This window comes from the organism of the source record quoted next, unplaced genomic scaffold (assembly GCF_019419815.1).
Source record: "Pyrus x bretschneideri cultivar Hongxiangsu unplaced genomic scaffold, Pyrus_bretschneideri_v1 Contig3, whole genome shotgun sequence".
NCBI classification, from domain to species: Eukaryota; Viridiplantae; Streptophyta; class Magnoliopsida; order Rosales; family Rosaceae; genus Pyrus; species Pyrus x bretschneideri.
The window spans coordinates 5646553-5665453 of NW_025999612.1; the positions used below are offsets into that span (position 1 = coordinate 5646553).

Genomic DNA, 18901 nt, shown 5'->3' on the forward strand with positions numbered 1-18901 from the left:
TTTGGTCGGCAAGTTCGATACCCCTAATTATTATTGCTGACTCATTATAGGACTTTGTTCAAATTTCCCACCCTTTAAGTACGTAGAATATCGGTTAGTATATATATAAAAAAAAGTCTTTGATGTCCAAAATACTCTGGTATCCGTTCACAAAACGCCACCAAAATTTGCCAAAGAGCTTTAGCTCAAGTGCTGAGGATAGGCTCATAAGTTCAAACTTTTAAGAAACAACACCAAACTTTGACACAAAACAGACGGACAACTGAGCATCGAACATAAGAGCAAAGGTGGTTCCAGATTCCACCAATTGCATAGGTTGGGTGTGGACACCCCTCCAGGCTCCATCTAGGCACTGTTGTCCTTCCAAATCCGCCCGGAGATCCTAAGCTTGAGCTCCTTCCTGTCTCCACCGGAGAAAAAAAGTGCCATGTTACGCTGGACTATGAGACCGTCATGGCTGTCCCTGACCTTCTGATGGCTGTCACGGATGCTCCGAGGGGTTCCTTCCCATATTAGTTTCCTGCTGTTGCTGCCCACCTCCAGTCTGTAGCTGAAGCTTCGTGCCTCAGCCGCATCACCCATGAAGCGAAGGAATGCAATGTAAACCGGAGCTATGCCGAGGTGGAAGGCTTCAAAGTGCAGACAGAAGTACTGGTTGTAACAGTTAAAAACCTAACAAAATATAAAGAATGTGAAGGCGAGCATCTAGGAAAACAAACACATCATACATTCACCAATTACCATAGATACTAAGATTAGAGCCAACCCATTACCCATTTAGTAAACAGAGTTTGGGCTCGTTTGTAAATGCTTTTATATAGGGCACTTCTTCTTATAGCTAGTTTTGTGAGAAGCATAACAAAATTTTTAGTACTATTCCAAGTTCTTAAGTTCTATAAAGACTTATAAGTACTTTTAGCTGTAAAAACACTTTTTCTGGGTGGATTTTTGTTCAAAATGTTGGGTTGCCTTTAATAGAAGAGTTCCTAAAAAAAGTGCTTATGGGCATAATACTTTCTAAGGAAGCATTTCCAAACAGACTCTATGTGTTTCTCTATAAAACATTTTTGTAATTCAAAAGATTTTTTTAAATATTTAAGCCAAAGATTGCCAGGACTACTATTGGTTATCTGAACGTATTTTTAGCCTTAAAAAAGTAAGGTCAAATGAGCCATTTATCACTTTTACTCTAAACTACCTAAATTCATTCTCAATTTCCACCAATCAAAACCAAAAAAAGAAACAACACTTACCATAAGCATCCTTGCTGCACACTCTACTTCGCGGCGATTCGACTTAACATAGAGGTGATTAAACGTTGACCCAATGTGCAAGTCAACCTTGTGATCTTCTCTCACATGGTCAACCAAAAATGGAACATCCCCAACCTCTGAGCACTCATCAGATCCAGGATAAGGGCAACTGTATGGTCTGAAGTTGCAGTGAGCCTCATGCCTGAGTTTGATGTAGTAAGGGAGGATCTCCATGCACCCCAAAGAGCAATACTTGCAAGGCAGTTCTAACGATTCTGCCACCTTCTCCAACGCCAGACATCGGATGTCGCCGAGTTTTTCTCGACAAGTCGGGCACCGGTTCACCGTCAGTTTGCAGATTGAGCACAGAGTATGCCCGTTTGGGCACTGCAGAACAGACTTTCGGAATCAACTACTTTCAAGTTCTAAAACTTGTAATGTAAGTAGTAAATCTAAGTGAAAGTGTAGTTGCTATTGACGCATGTAAAATAGCACTCAATCGTAGTAATTGCACTACTAATAACACTAGGATTGTTTGTGATAAAACATCACACCTGATGAGCTGTAAAAGTGGTAAGTTGGAGATAATATCAGTGTTGGACGAATTAGTTGAGGCTACTAGTCCATTTGTGTGAAATCCAACGCTATTTTATAAACGAAGGACTTCAAAAATAATGGAGGAACTTAAAAATAACTAGATGCAATATATTTGAAAGAACTTTCTAATGACATCTATTAACGAGTCATTTCGAAAGTCCTTTGTAGTGACACATCACGTTATTTATCGTTTGTTTGTTGTAAATATATTTTATGATAGTTTTATAGTGATCAAGTAATTTTTAAGTTTCATTTCTGACTCTTTGTAGTGTATTTTTAGCAATTGGATATAAGGTTATTGAGTAAATCTCAGTTTACTACTCTTAAGTTTCGTGGTTTTCAAAATTTAGTACATGAACTTTTTTTTCGTCTCAAAGTCATTACTAAAATGTTAATTTTAGAACAGTCTCATATATCCCTTTAATCCCGTCATTAAGGGATTCATGTGGAAATGAAAAAAAAAAAAAAAAAAAAACAAAACTAAAACAGATCCCCCTCTTCTTCCACCCGACCCTCCATCTCCCCCAATCTCTATAACCACCAGCGCACCACCCCTCTTCCCCGACACCTTCTCCCTCTCCTCCACTCTCTTCACCTCCCCTCCCATCAGAAAAATGCACAGCTTTACCCCCAAAACCCAGCTCTCAACTTTCCTTCACTTCCTCTCTCTTTTCTTCTCTACCCAGTAGACAACAAGTTCAAAAGTTCAAGATATAAATACAAACAAAAACCCATAATTCAACTCATCCAATATATATAATCCAACAAGCACCAAATGTATGAATCCACCCCCTTCACAAACCCACCAAAGTCACACTTTTTGCATAGCAAAAACCCACAATTTCAGAAACCCAAACCTAAAATCTTGAAAATCTTCAATCTTCCACCATAGTAAGTTAAATTCAGCACATAAAATCTTCAAGAATGCCAGTTCTTCAACATAGAATGCAAACTCTCAATGCTAACAACAATACCCGCAAATTCAAAACAAAAAAAACCCCAATTTCCAAGTCCAAACCTTTTTGCAGAATCTGCAGAATGTTGAGTAGCATGAAGACAAAGCATCTCTTTTACTGAAACCCTAGAAAATTATTTAGGGCTTTTGGAGAAGAAGGACATGGATCAAAGGGCTCTCAGGGGATGGAGAGAGACACGTAGAGTTTGTCAGTTTCGGAGAATAAAAAAATTAAACAAAAATTAACATCAAATCTCTCGAATAATATAATAAAGTGTGGGAAAATCGAGTAAAAAAAATGAAGTAAAAATTGGTAGGGTGAGAAGGTGGGGAGTGTCCCCTAGCAGTGACAGCAGCTTTCAGTGAAAGAGAAAAGACTTGACTTTGTAGTTTGTAGAGTCTCAATGCATAAAAATAAAAAATAAAAAATAAAATAAACACATTCTTCTTCGGTGGAGGAAGCGATGAGAACACAAAGGAGGGTTTTGAGGTGGGGATTGAATCAATTGGGTCTTCATCGTCATCGCCAAGATTTGGGGATTTTGGAATTAGGATTTGTTTTGGTTTGGGAAGGGATTGGAATAAAGAGGGATTTTGGGGTTTGGGTTTGGGTAGAGAAGAAAAGAGAGAGGAAGTGGAGGAAAGTTGAGAGGTGGGTTTTGGGGGTAAAGCTGTGCATTTTTCTGATGGGAGGGGAGATGAAGCGAGTGGAGGAGAGGGAGAAGGTGTTGGGGAAGAGGGGCGGTGCGTTGGTGGTTACGGGGATTGGAGGAGATGGAGGGTCGGGCGGAAGAAGAGGGGTCTGTTTTTTTTTTTTTCCATCCCTTAATGACATGTAACACCTAGTAATTGTTCACATAGACGTCACATCATCAGATAACGGAAGACTTAACAGCCAGACTAACAGATGTATGAGACGGTTCCAAAATTAACATTTTAGGTTTGATTTTGGGACGAAAAAAACTTCATGTACCAAATATTGAAAATCACAAAACTTAAGAGTAATAAACTGAGATTTACCCAAAGTTATTTGTACTTTAAAAGTCTCTTACCCAAGTCCAAAACATAATGAAACTTAAAGAAAACTCAAACCATCATTAGACATCAATTTAGTTCTGTGATTTAAGGGGTTGTATTTAATTGAGGACTTGTTTGAAAGTACTTTTAAAATGACTAAAAACGTTTTTAATGAAAATGTTTTTAGAATCAATTCTCAGTAAAAATGCAAGTGAATTCTTGAAAAGCACTTGAAGTGCTTCCACTTGTGCTTCTGGTTTTGGAACCCAAACATTTTCTTTAAAAATGCTATCAGTAATTTCAAAAGTAGTTCCAAATGAGCCTTGAGATTCTGAAAGATTTTAAAAGATTTATAAATCCATAGAGTTTATACACTCGATATGAATTTTGGGTGAAATCATTAGAAATCTTAGGGGTTGAGGCCTTATTTCTTAAAGCCTAAAAAAAACTATAAAATTCCTCTAAATCCCAAAATCCTTCATCTTTTAAGATATTTTAAAGTTCAATCATAATTGAATATATATGGAGTTTTATGAACTACTTTAAAATCCAGATAAATACACTCAGATTTCTATAGAGTTTTATAAACCTATTTAAAATCTTGATTGAATACTTGTGGATTTCCATGAATTCATTTAAAATCTTAATTAAATACATATAGATTTATACTCTTTTAAATTCATAATTGAATACATCCACAAAACCATCTGCATTCTTTATGATATTTATGAAGAATACACCCTCATCCTAGCATTTCCAAAACCAAACAAAACTAATAATAGTCATCAAAAGCAATTGTAATACTACTACAAAAAAAAAAATTAAGAAATTTTTTAAAATAACCACATTTAGGATGCTTTATAAACTTTTAGCCACTTGTTTTGAATTTTTTGAATTTTAACCACTCAAGGGGTTTTGCATACGCATTAGGAAGATTCGAGTGTTACTCTTGAAGGAAGCTTCAAGCGATATGCTCGAGGAAGCCTCAAATGGTTAGATATCTAAATTTTGGAAAACAAGGCTAAAAATCCTTAATGTATAATATAATACAGTTAGTTTTCCAAATTTTCAAAAATAGAAAATTAATGCAACCCCATTATGGCAAATAAGAGGACTAAATAAACACACCTGGTGGATTGGTGGGAACATGGACTTTGAACAGAGAGGGCATTCAAGAAGCTCTTGAACTTTTGTGACTGGACTGGGTGCTCTGTTGCTGGACTTGGCCGGTGCCGAGAAACGGCGGCGGTGGTGGCGAGGGCGTCTACGGCGGTGATGAGTGTCTCCTCGTCCATGGATCCCATCACATGTTGTCAAACTATCAACAAAACTGTCCTCCTCCATTGTAGAAGTTATTCATGCAGGTTTTGAACAAACCAAACAAACGAAAAAACTACAAAAACATGACTGTCCTTAATGTTTATCTTGTCTCGTGTTTTGGTCCTTTCTGTAAAGTGAAGGAGCAGAAAGAGAGGGAGAGAGAGAGATAGAGAGGATACAAAGAAGTTGGCTTTTCTTATGAGCATTTGGTGAAGGAGACAGACTAGTCTCCATCCGTCCGTCTTGAAGTTTAATGTTTCACTTCTACCAAATGCCAAAAGGAGTTAATGCTGAAAACTGAGGACCAACTATACCTACTTCAAAATTTGCAATCTAACTAGGTAATATTTAGTTGGGAAATGCTAAGCGAACTCTCTCAGAATGGGATTCTCGATGGACTCATTGTCATCTCACAGTTTGATGTCAATTTCCATGCCAACATTATAAAACATTGTTAAAAAAACATGAGGTGACAGAGAGTCCATGGAGAGTCTCCTTAACATTTCTCTTTTTAGTTTGATCCCCTTTGATAATCCTCTTGTGGTTAAACATGCTATCAATTTTTTTTCCAAATCAAACTTTTCATTCTAATTTCGACCTTTTTTTATTTTTTTATTTTTTTTTTCTGAATACAACGATATATTTTACATTAAGGGGAGGGAGGAGTTTGGCTAAGCCACAAAATGTACAACCTAATTTGGTATTGAATTTGTCATTTACGAGATTTGAGTCTAAGACCTCTCACTTACAAATAAAGAAGAATATCACCAGACTGTAATACTGAGTGACAATTTCAACCTATTTTTGTCTATATGCGTATCAAGTGCAAGAATGAACCTATCATTTTAGGACATTGAAGTCTATTTAATCCTTAAATGAATGGTGAAATGATGTTTTTCACCTACATTGACTAGAATGAATGTACATTCTCTAATTACTCGAATTTGAATCTCATAGTTTAGAATACAAGTACAATATTGGTTGCGTAGTAAACCGAAGAGAATCCCATTAACTAAAAATAAAAAGAAATAAATGAAAATATGAGAGTGAAAAATTGGGGGGCCTATTACATTACATTATAGTCGTTGAATAGACATGTTCACCAATTTCTATTAAAAAAAAATAGAGTACACAATCTATTTGAGTTTCTTCCCATCAAATGGAAATGATTAGTTGTTTACTTGCCCAATGAACTATCAAAGTGTTGGATTAAGAGAGCAAAGTGATGTGGGAACAGTTTTCTTAAGACTACTAATAACATGTTTACTTAATAGAAACTTGCCAGAGTAGCCTCTTTGGCGTGTATAATTGACTTTTTTTTTAATGTTAAATTTAAAATAACAAACGAAAGTAATTAGCTATTAAAAGGGTTTGTGTTTGTTGTGGCTTATATTTAACTGCTAGGGAGAGGAGGCCGGCGACACAGAGAAAATATAGAGAAAGAGAGAGATGCGTTTGTAGGGTTGTGTAGAGGATGTGTTATTTCCCTTACGTAGTGCCTTTATTTATATTAATAAGGGAGAGAATAAATCCTTCTCCTCCAAGAAATACAAGTCCTAATAGGGAAGAATAACTAGAATCAAATTTAATCTATGATTTACACAATCACACTTAAATAATAAGTTTATAACACTCTCCCCTTGAGTGTGTAAATACTCAAGTAGATTCGGCATCATGTAGTAGTTGAGGAAGTCGACTCGTCGACATTGATTTTGGGAACACGCTAGTCTTAATAAGGTAGGAACTTGCATAAGGAACTAAGTCTCACTAAGTCTCACTAAGTCTCACAAAAAACCTTAAGGCTATGGTAAAAACCCAAGTAGGGACAAAATCCATAGTCTAAGGAAAAATGCGTGAGCAATGCAAAGTCAAATGAAACGTTTATGGGACGTCATCGGGGATATGATCAACCTAAGGTGGGTGGCTGGTCAAAACCTCGTTAGGTAGCAAAAATCCAGTGGGAAAAATGCTCCTAATCGTAGGGAAAAAGAGTACATTAAGATCAAGCAAGTATACTTCAGGATACTCCTCCTGAGTTTGACACAATTCCAAAGAGAACTAACAATATTACAACTCAGAAAGTTTATGCATACCTACTCCTTGAACAAGCTTCTGAAACGTCACATTTGATAGTGATTTGGTGAAAAGGTTGGCCATATTGTCTTGTGAACGGATTTGCGTGACTTCAATCTTATGATGCTCTTGTTGTTGATGTGAGAAGAAGAACTTTGGCGTAATGTGCTTGGTGTTGTCTTCTTTGATGTAACCTTACTTGAGATGTTCGATGCATGTTGCATTGTCTTCATACATCGTTGTTGGGGCATCAACGATGGGGTAAAGATCGCATGAGCTTTGAATATGACCCACAACTGCTTTCAACCAGAAGCATTCCCGAGTTGTTCGTGTAGAGTGAGAATTTCAACATGGTTAGACGAAGTGGCAACTAAGGTCTATTTAGTTGACCTCCAAGAGATTGATGTGCCTCAAATGGTAAAGACATAACCCGTTTGAGAACGTGCCTTATGCGGATCAGATAAGTATCATGCGTCGGCATAACCAACAAGGCGAGAATCGACTCGAGATAAGGGGGTGTGGCATCACTTTAGGATATGTAGGGATAGAACAAACCTAAATCCGTGGTACCCTTAAGGTAGCAGAAGATGTCTTTAACACCAGTCCAATGTCTACGTGTTGGTGCATTACTGTATCTTGCCAAAAAGATTAATAGCGAAGGAGTTGTCGGGTCTAGTGCATTGAGCTAAGTACTATGAAGCATCTATCGCACTTAGATAAGGAACTTCAGGCTCCAAAATCACTTCATCATCCTTCTTCGAACGAAAGGGATCTCGTTTTTCATCTAGTGATCGAATGACTATAGGAGTACTTGAAGGCTACACTTTATCCTTGTTAAAACGGCACAACACCTTCTACGTGTAGTTCGATTGATGTACTAAGATTCTATCTGAATGATGCTCTATCTCAAGATCGAAACAGTATCGAGTCTTCCTAGATCTTTCATCTCAAATTCACTTCAGGTGTGCGGCAATTCTCGCGAGCTTTTCAGGAGTTCTGATGAGATTCATGTCATCGACATATGCTGCAACAATCACAAAACCGGAATGTGACTTCTTAATGAACACACAAGGGCATAGTTCGTTGTTCACATATCCCTGACTAGTCAAATACTCACTCAGATAGTTATACTACATTCTTCCAGATTGCTTCAAACCGTAGAATGAATGCCTCAGCTGAATTAAGAACGTGTTTTGATGTTGAAAATATTTGATCCAATCAATGTAAGTCCTTAAGGAACTTTCTTATAAATTTCTGTATCAAGATCTCTATGGAGGTACGCAGTTACTACGTCCATCAGCTGCATACTCAGTTTTTTGGAAAATACCATACTTATAAGGCAGCGAAAAGTAATCACATCCATAATGGGTGAATAAGTTTCGTCATAGTCAATCCCGGGGCATTGTGAGAAGCTTTGCGCAACAAGACGAGCTTTGTAACTGTTGACTCTAAAAATTACAAAAACCTACGTGGCGCGCAGGCCGAGTAACTAACAAGCTAACTACGTCCTTCGATTAAATGCGGGGCGTGCCAACTTGTCGGCCGAGCTTGGCCGAGGAGTAAAATTTGTTGATGCCGCGTTGAGCGCGTCGTTGACTTCTCTATCTCGCGATTGCGACCGAGGAAGGAACACTCTCGGTCTCTAGGTTCTATAGCCTGAAGACAAGGCTACTAATTTTGCTGAGTTCACAACTCGTCGGAGCCCGACTCGGTCACTGTGATTATATTCGTAAGAGTATAAGCACGCCGAACCGAGACCAAACTATATGGGCACAGGTACTCAAATACGATGTATGTCTTGATGGTAAACGTAGTTCGGCCATCGGAATGCCGAACCCTGAACCTTACTCGCGAGTATCCAATCATAAAATCACTCGGCGTCCAGTACGCCGAGCAATGCAATTCGTAACACCTGACTATGCCGAGAAGGCTAGCAAGGTGACCTCTGCCAACAAAGGTTCGAAAACCCTTCTCGGCCGAGACTTAGATAAATAACCGGTCGACCTCGACGCAGTGCTGTTTATCCAAACTGAAGGTGCTTCTCGGTCGGCTGATTCTGCGGCAGCAGTGCTGTTTATCCAAACTGAAGATGCTTGCCGGGTGCTTCCACAGTGCTGTTTATCCAAACTGAAGGTGTGTCGGCAGGAAAAGAAAAGGAAAAATCTCAAGGTGTTTGAGAGGTTTTGCGCAGGGCAATTGTATGCTGATTTGAAGGGCCTTTTCTGTTGCATGATTTCTTGTATTTATAGCACCCCATTCCTTGAGACCAATTCGCATTATGATTTGGATTGGGAGTCCTTGTCCTATTTTGACTCTAACTCGAACAAACCTACTCCCACTGGGATTCTGAATTTTCCTTCTTTTCGAGGCTTTATTCCTTGCCGGTCGAGAATTCTGGTCGCATCAGGACTTCCTCGACCTTTTCTATTTATCCGGACTACTTAGGATAGGATTTGGCCGACCCTGCCAACTGGCCCGGGATTTATTATTCGGCCCACAATATTTGTCATCACCTTGGGTCGAGCACATCCTGCTGCTCGGCCCAACAATAATATTTTGGGCCCAAACAGTAACGCACAATTTCGTTCTTCTCATTATGCTTCCTAACGAAAACCCATTTGTAGCCAATGGGCTTTATATGTGGAGGAGTATGAGCTATAGGTCTAAACACCTTACATTTCGCAAGTGAATCGAGTTCGACTTGGGTTGCTTGTTTCCAGTTTGACCAATCAGTTCTACGTCAACATTCATCAATGGAACAGGGTTCAATGTCATTGCTCAACATGATCTCAGTAGCTACTGCATATGCTAATGCATCAGCGACGATTATCTCATTTCTACACCAAACATCATCCAATCTAGTATAATGGACCGAAATCTCATAATTCTCGGTAGGTGGATTCGTCTCTTCAAGGACGATTCTGTAATCTAGAATTTTCTCATGAGTTGGATATAATGAGTAGGGGACAGTCGGATTCACGATAGGCTCTTCAGGGGCATGTGCAGTGGGTTTCCTCTTCCGGGGGTATGAATTATTTGAACCAAGTGGTCTGCCACGCTTGTGTGTAGGGACAGATGATTGGCTAGCCACTGATATATATGGATCGGCCAAAGTGGCGTTTTGGGCCTCCATAAAGGAAGTTCATCGTATATTTGGTACATCCATCCTTGCAGGCACATTCACAGCTAGAATATGTGATCATGTCACTCACGCTAGATCGGTGAAAGCATCTAACATGCTCTGAGCTACACTCTAAAGATTTAATATGCGTTGCACTTCAGTCTTAGACTGAGCGATGCGGGGATCTAAATGAGACAAAGTGAGAGTCACCCACGATAATTCGCGTCATTCTTCAAAAACGTTGACGTTCTTATCTCCCTCTAACGACGGGAATAATATCTCATAGAAATGACAATCCGCAAAACAAGCGGTAAACGAATCGCCTGTCAAAGGTTCTAAGTAAAGAATGATTGAAGGAGAATCATATCCGACATAGATTCTCATCCTTTGCTGAGGCCTCATTTTTGTAAGTAAGGGCGGCGAAATCGGCACATAGACTGCACAACCAAAATTGCGTAGATGCGATATGTTGGGTTCGTATCCAGTAACCAACTGAAGGGCACTATATGGTTAGGTTGGAACAGGCCTCAAGCGAACCAACATGGATGCGTACAATATTGCATGGCCCTACTTAGCGATATGGAGCTTGGTACGTATGACCAACGATTGAGCAATCATTTGTAAGTGCTTAATGAATGCCTCTGCCAAGCCGTTCTGGGTGTGAACATGGGGTACTGGATGTTCAACTTCAACCCCAATCAACATGCAATAGTCATAAAAAATTTTAGATGTGAATTATCTAGCATTATCCAATCAAATAGATTTAATTGGATAATCAAGGTGGTGAGCCTTGAGCTTGATAACCTGAACCAACAGTTTGGAGAATGCAGCGTTCTTTATGGACAATAAGCACACGTGTGACCAACGTGTGAAAGCGTCAACCAAAACCATAAAATATCTAAATGGTTTGCAGGAAAGGTGAATCAGCCCATAAATGTCCTTCTGAATCCTTTGTAGAAAAATAGGAGGATTCGAACGAAAACAAGCTTTCCTATGGAGCAGGTTTGACATGCGATTCCTTGAATCGAACCTAAACTTCGGGTTAGTGGATGCCTATATGATGATTTGAGGAAACGGCACATCGCTGTTTGTCAAGGGTGTCCTAAGTGATCATGCCAAAGTATAATTTTGTGCGCGGTCCTAAAGGTAGGGTCGGCCACATAGTGGCTTTTTATAGGGCATATGGTTGTAATACAGACCACTCGGGATACACTCTATTTTCTTTAGAATACTCTTCTGGCCATATTCGTAGGAAGTGATGCATAGAAATTCAACTCCATTTTCTATATAGGTTTCAGCGTGGTAATTATTATCTCTAATATCCTTGAAACTCAACAACGTTCTTCCAAAACGTGGAGAATAAAGTGCCTTATCAATGGTCAAGATTGTACATTAGACAACATTATACATGCCTTACCGTATCCTTTGATCAAGTTGGATAGGCCTGAGAAGGTTGTCAAAGGTGCATTTTTAGGTATGAAGTTAGTGAAATAGATGCATTCACGCAAAACGGTGTATGGTTGCACTATTTGCCAGACAACTAACTTTTCCACTAGTCATACCTATAAATAGAAATTAATTTGAATTGGTCACATGCATAAAAATTCTAAAAACAAATATCCATTCAAAATAATTTAAGTATTCAAGGATGGTAATTAATAAAAACTTAATATCCAAAAAATAAATCACCAACAAATAATCCAAACATAAAGGAAATTATTCAAAATTAAACCAAAAATAGGAGGGTTTGGCCACTAGGTGGAATTCAGCCCCCAGGGTTCTAAATTCAACTAAAAATAGTTCATGTCTAAGATTTTAATCTTCCATAGGGTTGGTATCCTTCTGAAAGTCAGAAACCTCCATCTTGGTGCTCTCCGGTTCTTCCACTTGCACAAAGTTTGATTCAAACTTCTTACACCGAGAATGATATTCAGCTACAATCTTCTGGGGAGCTTGGCAAACACGAGACCAATGGTCCTTTGAACCATAGTGATAGCACATGTCCACATTCATGGTTTCAGGTGCTTTGTCCTTATTCTTGAAGTTTGGGGCCTTAGGAGCGAGATTAAGGCGTTTCTGGGCTCGGTTTCCTCCCTTAGGTGGGCCTTGGCTCTGTTGACCTTGATGGAGTGTCTTCTGGCCACCCCTACCACGCCTATGTTGGCATTTTGGACGTTGGTTTGTGCTATGATGTGCTTCAGGCACAACATTCACCTAGTAGGTCGAGCTTGATGATTTTTCATCAACAGCTGATTTTGCTTTTCAGCGAGAAGTAAAATAGAGATCAAATTCGAAAACTTAGTGATTCTTCTCTAGGAGATCTTCTTCGGTCAAGGTCTCGTTACAGAACTTGAGAAGTGATCGAATTCAACAAATTTCATAATTATATTCATTTAGAGACTTAAAGTCATGGAAGTGCAAATACTGCCAGTCATGTCTTGCTTCAGGCAAGAAGATGTCATTTGGGTGATCAAAGCAATCAGCCAAAGAAACCCAGAGTGCTTGTGGATCTTCCTCATCAAGGTACTCAGTTTGCAGTGCATCATGAATGTGTCTTCGAATGAAGATCATGGCAATGGCTTTCTCAGTTTGGCCAACTGGGTTGTCCATCTCATCTTTAATGGCAGGATGCAAATTCTTTGCAGTGAGGTGGAGCTTCACATTTTGGACCCACTTAAGGTAGTTTCTTCCAAAAACCTCCAAAGTGGTGAAGTTAAGTTTGTTTAAATTCAACATATTCCTATCACAAAATAAATGGACAAGATGTGGTTAGTATAATGGAGAAAAAATCAATCCATTCACATATGAGTAGAACATTCAGGTTCTAATAAACATGTATTGGTTTAAATTTACATGAAAAAAAAAACTTCAGGTTTTCATGGGTGATGTTTTGAAGGAAAACTTCAGGTTTTCAAACAAGGCATGTTTCTAGAAACTTCAGGTTTTGAAATAATTATGAACTTCAGGTTCATATGTTCCTGCAGACAAATACAAATATATATACAGAAATATGCAACAAGAAAATATGCAAATAGATCTTCAGGTCTTGATAATAATTGAATTAATTATTTGGACTTTGGGCCAAAATTAAGTTGTGGGTGAAAAAATTATAAAACCCATAGGGCCTAAAAAAAATAGGCATTTAAACTCGAGGAGCAAAATAATGGGCCAAAGCCCACAGGTGGGCTAAGTAATTTAAAACATGCGGCCCAGGCCCAAAAATTAGGCTAGATTAGGTTGGGCTGGGCTGTAGGCCTAAGACAAATAAGCACGGATCTGCTGCTTCGCAACATATGTGTTCCGGGGGGCGCGATCAAGTGCGTCGCAGGCTAGGTGCACCGAATCACCAGTTACGGGCTAGGATTTGGTGCAGATGGGTGTAGGGAACTAAGAGAGCCCTACCGGGGTTGGGTTTTGCTGCGGTGGGGACGCAAAGACAGCAAAGCCCAATTGGGCTGGTGTCATTCGTTGGCCGGGCTTTGAGTAATGCATATACAGATACACCAATGTAATGCATATACGGATACACCAATGTAGTGGCTGGGATCCAATGTGGTGGGAACATCGTGGCCAATAGGCCGATGTTAGGCTGAGTGAAGCGTTGAAGCCCAAAGGGTTAGTGCTTGCCAAAAGACAAGCCAAACCCAAGTAGGCTTGGGTTTTTGATCCAAACACCCCATCATGAGCTGGGTGAGTTTGCCGAAGAAGAAAACTGGCGTCATTGCTTCAGGCGATCGTGTCGTGGTGTAAAAAATCACGGTGAAAGCCGTGGGTTTAACGTCAACCCAAAAATTTGAACATAAAGTAAAGACTCTCAATATTGTTTTTAGGAACCCTAAAAATTAAATCGAGATTTCGAGAGAAAAAACGATGAGATTCAAACGAATCTCGATCAAGACTCATCGGTGATAACTTCAGGTTGTCTGGGAGGGTAGCCATGGTGGCTGGGCATGGCTTTAGGCCATGCTACTTGACGGTGCAAGAGATTTAACGCCGTCTGGGCATCGGGTTTGGGCCTAGAGCCATGGCTCCAGGATTGGGTTTCTCAACTCAATGAAAAGGATGACCTATGTGACATGGTTGGGTTTCAACGAAACCCTTAAAAAAATTAATAATAATTCAATTCCAAATTATACAATTAATGAAATTTTATGCATATTCAACATATAATTTAATGCATAGACAAATATATGATGCAATTCATGGCAATATCAATTCACATAATTCAACAATTATGGATATAATGCATATAATTTATATAGAATCTAAAATTCGAAAAACGTAAAGTTCGGTCATGCATTATGGTCAATGGCCATGCTATTAGGGCTGCAAAAATATCGAGATAAAAACCGTAGTTTTGAAAGAATCTGATTGCGTGATGATATTGATGAACTTGTTTGATGCCGAAAACTTCCACGTTAGATTCCTAAGCGCAGTGGTAGAAGCGTTCTGATAACGTGGTGTAGATGATGTGTTATTCCTCCTACACAATGCCTTTATTTAAAGTAATAAGAGAGAGAAGAAATCATTCTCCTCCAAGGAATACAAGTCATAATAAGGAAGAATAACTAGAATCAAATCTAATCTAGGATTTACACAATCACACTTAAATAAGAAGTTTATAACATTATTGAAATTATTATTTTAATCTTAACCAATTAATTTTAATATTTTACAATTCTAATTAAGAGCAAGTCCAGCCCGTGGTAAATGGCCCGGCACCAAGTGAAGAAAATGGCCCGGTACTGAGTGAAGAAGCTCCAGCCCGGAAAACAGGCTGGCACCCAGCCTGTGCCAGTCAAGAGGCCAGCCCAAAATGGACAGACCCAGAGGCCGGTCCGTTTCTTGGCGCGTGCACAACACGCGGTGGAGATGGCGAGTAACCGACAGCGTCTGCAGGCAGTGGGGCCCGCAGTGCAGGGCAAGTGGACTAAGTCTGTCAAAGGGCTACGTGGCCCTCCTCAGAGCCATTGGATTTCCAACGGCTAGTTTTTGTAGGCCGTTGGATTTCCAACGGTAAAAAAAAATTTAAATTTCACTTTTAAATTGGACCATCCGATCACAGATCAACGGTCCACGTTTTTTTCACCAAAAATTAAAAAAAAAAAAAAAAAGGCCCGACGGTCAGAAATTTGACCGTTGGCCACGTGGCAGCGTGTTGGTTATTGGATTTGATTATTTTTCAAATCCAACGGTCCAGAATAATTACAACATTAAAATTTATTAAAAATTAATTAAAAAATGTCAAAATTTTTTTAAAAAATACAGAAAAATTTTAAAAAATTAATTTTTTTTTTCTATAAATACCTAACCCTCATCTTCCACCTTACACCACATTTGAATATTTTCTACACTTTCTACACTTTCTACATTTGAATATTTTGTACACTTTGAGAGAAAAAAATGACTTCGTGGAAGCTCAGTGAAGATGTTACGTTGTGTGAATGTTGGGTTCGCACTACTCATGACCCGATTACGGGTAATGAGATGGATAAGCGAGAAATGTAGAGTAAAATTACGAAATCGTTCAACGATGTACATGGAAAAGATGCAAGATCTAGTCAAGGTCTTCAAGGTCGTTGGAAAAAACTCAACGCATCCTTTACTTGTTGGAAAAACGCCCTCTCTCATGCTTCTGGTAATTTGCGTAGTGGGACAAGTTTAGCGGATGAGGTAACAATATTTTTATTTATTTATATGCATTCCACCCACATCAATATTTTAATTTATTTAATTTCTTATGTAATTTTTATGTAATATGCATTCCACAATACTTATGTACTTTTTATGTAATTTTTATATAATATTTATGCATTCCACAATTCTTATGTAATTTTTATGTAATTTTTATAGACACTACAAGCACAAGCATTCTACAATGCAAAGAACCATAACAAATCATTCAACAAATGGGAATGTTGGCAAATTGTCAAAGATTGCCCTAGATACAAAATTGTGGCAACCGGTCCAGAAGTTGTCATGCACGATATGGGTCTACACAGTTCGCCAGAAGCAGACACAACCGAACAAGAAGCCAACACATTTGAAGACACGGAAGGGATGCCTGAACAAGTGCCAGAGACCCAACCGACTCGTCAGTCCCTCAGGCCTCAAGGTAAAAAGGCATCAAAGAAAAAAGGTAGTTCTTCCAAAAATGACTACACTAAATATATGGAGGAACTTACTCGTCAAGGTGAAATGAACATGGCATGGGAAAAGGCTAGAGATGAGGAAAAAGCTGCTGCTGTGGCAGCAATTATTGCAGCTACTGAGGCTCGTGATGCGGCGTTTGAGAGACAAAGAGAAATAGTTAATCGAGAGAACGAGATGATTAGAGAAGCACTTCATCGAGAGAATGAGATGCTTAGAGAAGAAAGGATGGCTCAAACAGATCGTGACACTATGAACAAGTCTCTAGTAGGACTGTCTCCGAATTCAAAATATTTTTGGACATCAGAAAAAAGAGATGTCGTGCGAAGGAGGCGTGTAAGAGATGCCGAAACAAGTCAAGGGGGTTCCAGCTACAGAAATCCTAGCAACCAAGATCCTAGCACCACATATCCTAACTCCACAGACTTTGTATAATTTCGCATTTATTTGTACTACTTTATTTAGTTTCTTATGTAATTTCTTATTTATTTTTAGAACTTTATTTAATTTCTTATGTAATTTCTTATTTACTTTTAGAACTTTATTTAATTTCTTATGTAATTTCTTATTTACTTTTAGAACTTTATTTAATTTCTTATGTAATTTCTTATTTACTTTTAGAACTTTATTTAATTTAAACTTAAAATTACATAACCTCACCATTTAAACTTAAAAAAAAAACCATTTAAACTTAAAACACCAAATAAAATTACATAAAACACCATTTAAACTTAAAATTACATAACCTCACCATTTAAACTTAAAACACCAAATAAAATAACATAACCTCACCATTTAAACTTAAAAAAAAAAGCAAACACACTAAATAAGATTACTTAAAAAACAATACACTTTATTCTTCAACCACAAGCCTTATTTTAATTATCTTCGCCTTCGTGCAATCTCCACTGATGGTCAATCAAGTCATTCTGGCGGGCTATGTGCCAGTATGGCTCTTGCAATGAAGTGTATCGTTGAACGATCAATTCATTGTAACGTCCATCCCGTTCCAACGGCTCGTGTTGCACGAGATCTTCGGTCCGGTCATGAGCATAGTAGATTTGTGTTCTTGAGTTGTTCATCGGATCCGGCTCGTATTCATCGACGTCATCATAATCATACTCGTCTTCAACAATCATGTTGTGGAGAATAATACATGTCATCATGATGGATCGAAGAGCCTCGACATCAAACATTCTAGCTGCAGCCCTGACAATGGCCCAACGAGCTTGCAGGATACCAAAACAACGCTCGACATCCTTCCTACACCCTTCTTGACACTTTGCGAAGTGTTTCTCTTTTTCACTCTGCGGGTGTGGCACTGTTTTGACAAATGTTGACCACCTTGGGTAAATACCATCTGCAAGGTAGTATGGTCCCTCGTATTTATTACCATTAACCCAATACGTGCATCTCGGCCCACGCCCTTGTAGCAGTTCGTCAAACACTGGAGATTGGGCAAGGACATTTAGGTCATTCTGAGCTCTTGGAACACCAAAAAAAGCATGTCAAATCCATGTATCAAAAGAAGCCACCGCTTCCAGAATGATGTTTTTGGCTCATTTTCTGTCGCCATAAGCTCCTTGCCATGCACTTGGACAGTTTTTCCATGTCCAGTGCATGCAGTCGATGCTTCCAATCATGCCAGGGAAGCCTCGCATCTCACCCTTCCTCAGAAGCCTTCGCATGTCCCTTGTCGTGGGTTACCGAAGGTACTCATTGGTGTAGAGGGCTTCAATTGCAGAGCAAAACCGCATCAGGGACTCCAGAACTGTTGTTTTTCCCATCCTTGCGATCTCATCCACTTGATCTGCAGATGCTCCATATGCAATGATTCGCAAGGCAGCCGTAATTTTTTGCTCAGGAAGAAGACCTAGAACATGAAAAGCATCCTCTTTTTGCACAAAATATGGATCATGGTTGCAAACATCACTCATGATTTTAGCGAACAAACTTCGTTGCATTCTAAAACGACGTCTAAAAACATGATCAGGGAAAACGCTGTTGGGAATAAAATAATCTTCCAAGAGATCTTTACCTCGTCTTTCCCTTCTTCTATCGATGTTTGCCGCACGTCTGGGTTTGGCTATCTGACCCATAGCTTCCATGATACGGTGGGAATGTGAGGCCCTCCGCCTTCTATGGTGATCATCCTCAAGCACCTCCATTGCGAAGGCCTCATCTCCACCTCCACCTTGGTCAAGATTGACCAATTCTTCCTGTTGTGCCAACAACCTTTTCTGCTGCTCTTGTAACTGTTTATACGCTCTCCTTGAAGAAGACATTGTAAGAACTCAAGATTTGAAAATGATAAAGAAGAATTCTGAGCTAAAAAAAAGGATTGAGTTTAGTGTGAGGATGGATGTAGGGATGTAGGGTTTATATGGACAAAAAAGAAGAAGATGAGGTTCTGGA

General features: G+C 39.0%; 1 protein-coding gene across 1 annotated transcript; it reads right to left on the reverse strand.

Annotated features, from left to right (window-relative positions):
* Positions 1–79: 79 nt before the first annotated feature.
* Positions 80–5365, reverse strand: LOC103949247 (E3 ubiquitin-protein ligase SINAT4). The gene is made up of 3 exons (XM_009360352.3): positions 4951–5365; positions 1254–1640; positions 80–672 (listed from the first exon to the last, which is right to left on the reverse strand). Exons 1-3 carry the CDS (start codon positions 5164–5166, stop codon positions 346–348), a joined length of 930 nt encoding a protein of 309 aa, XP_009358627.3. The 5' UTR covers positions 5167–5365; the 3' UTR covers positions 80–345.
* Between the last annotated feature and the right edge of the window lie 13536 nt (positions 5366–18901).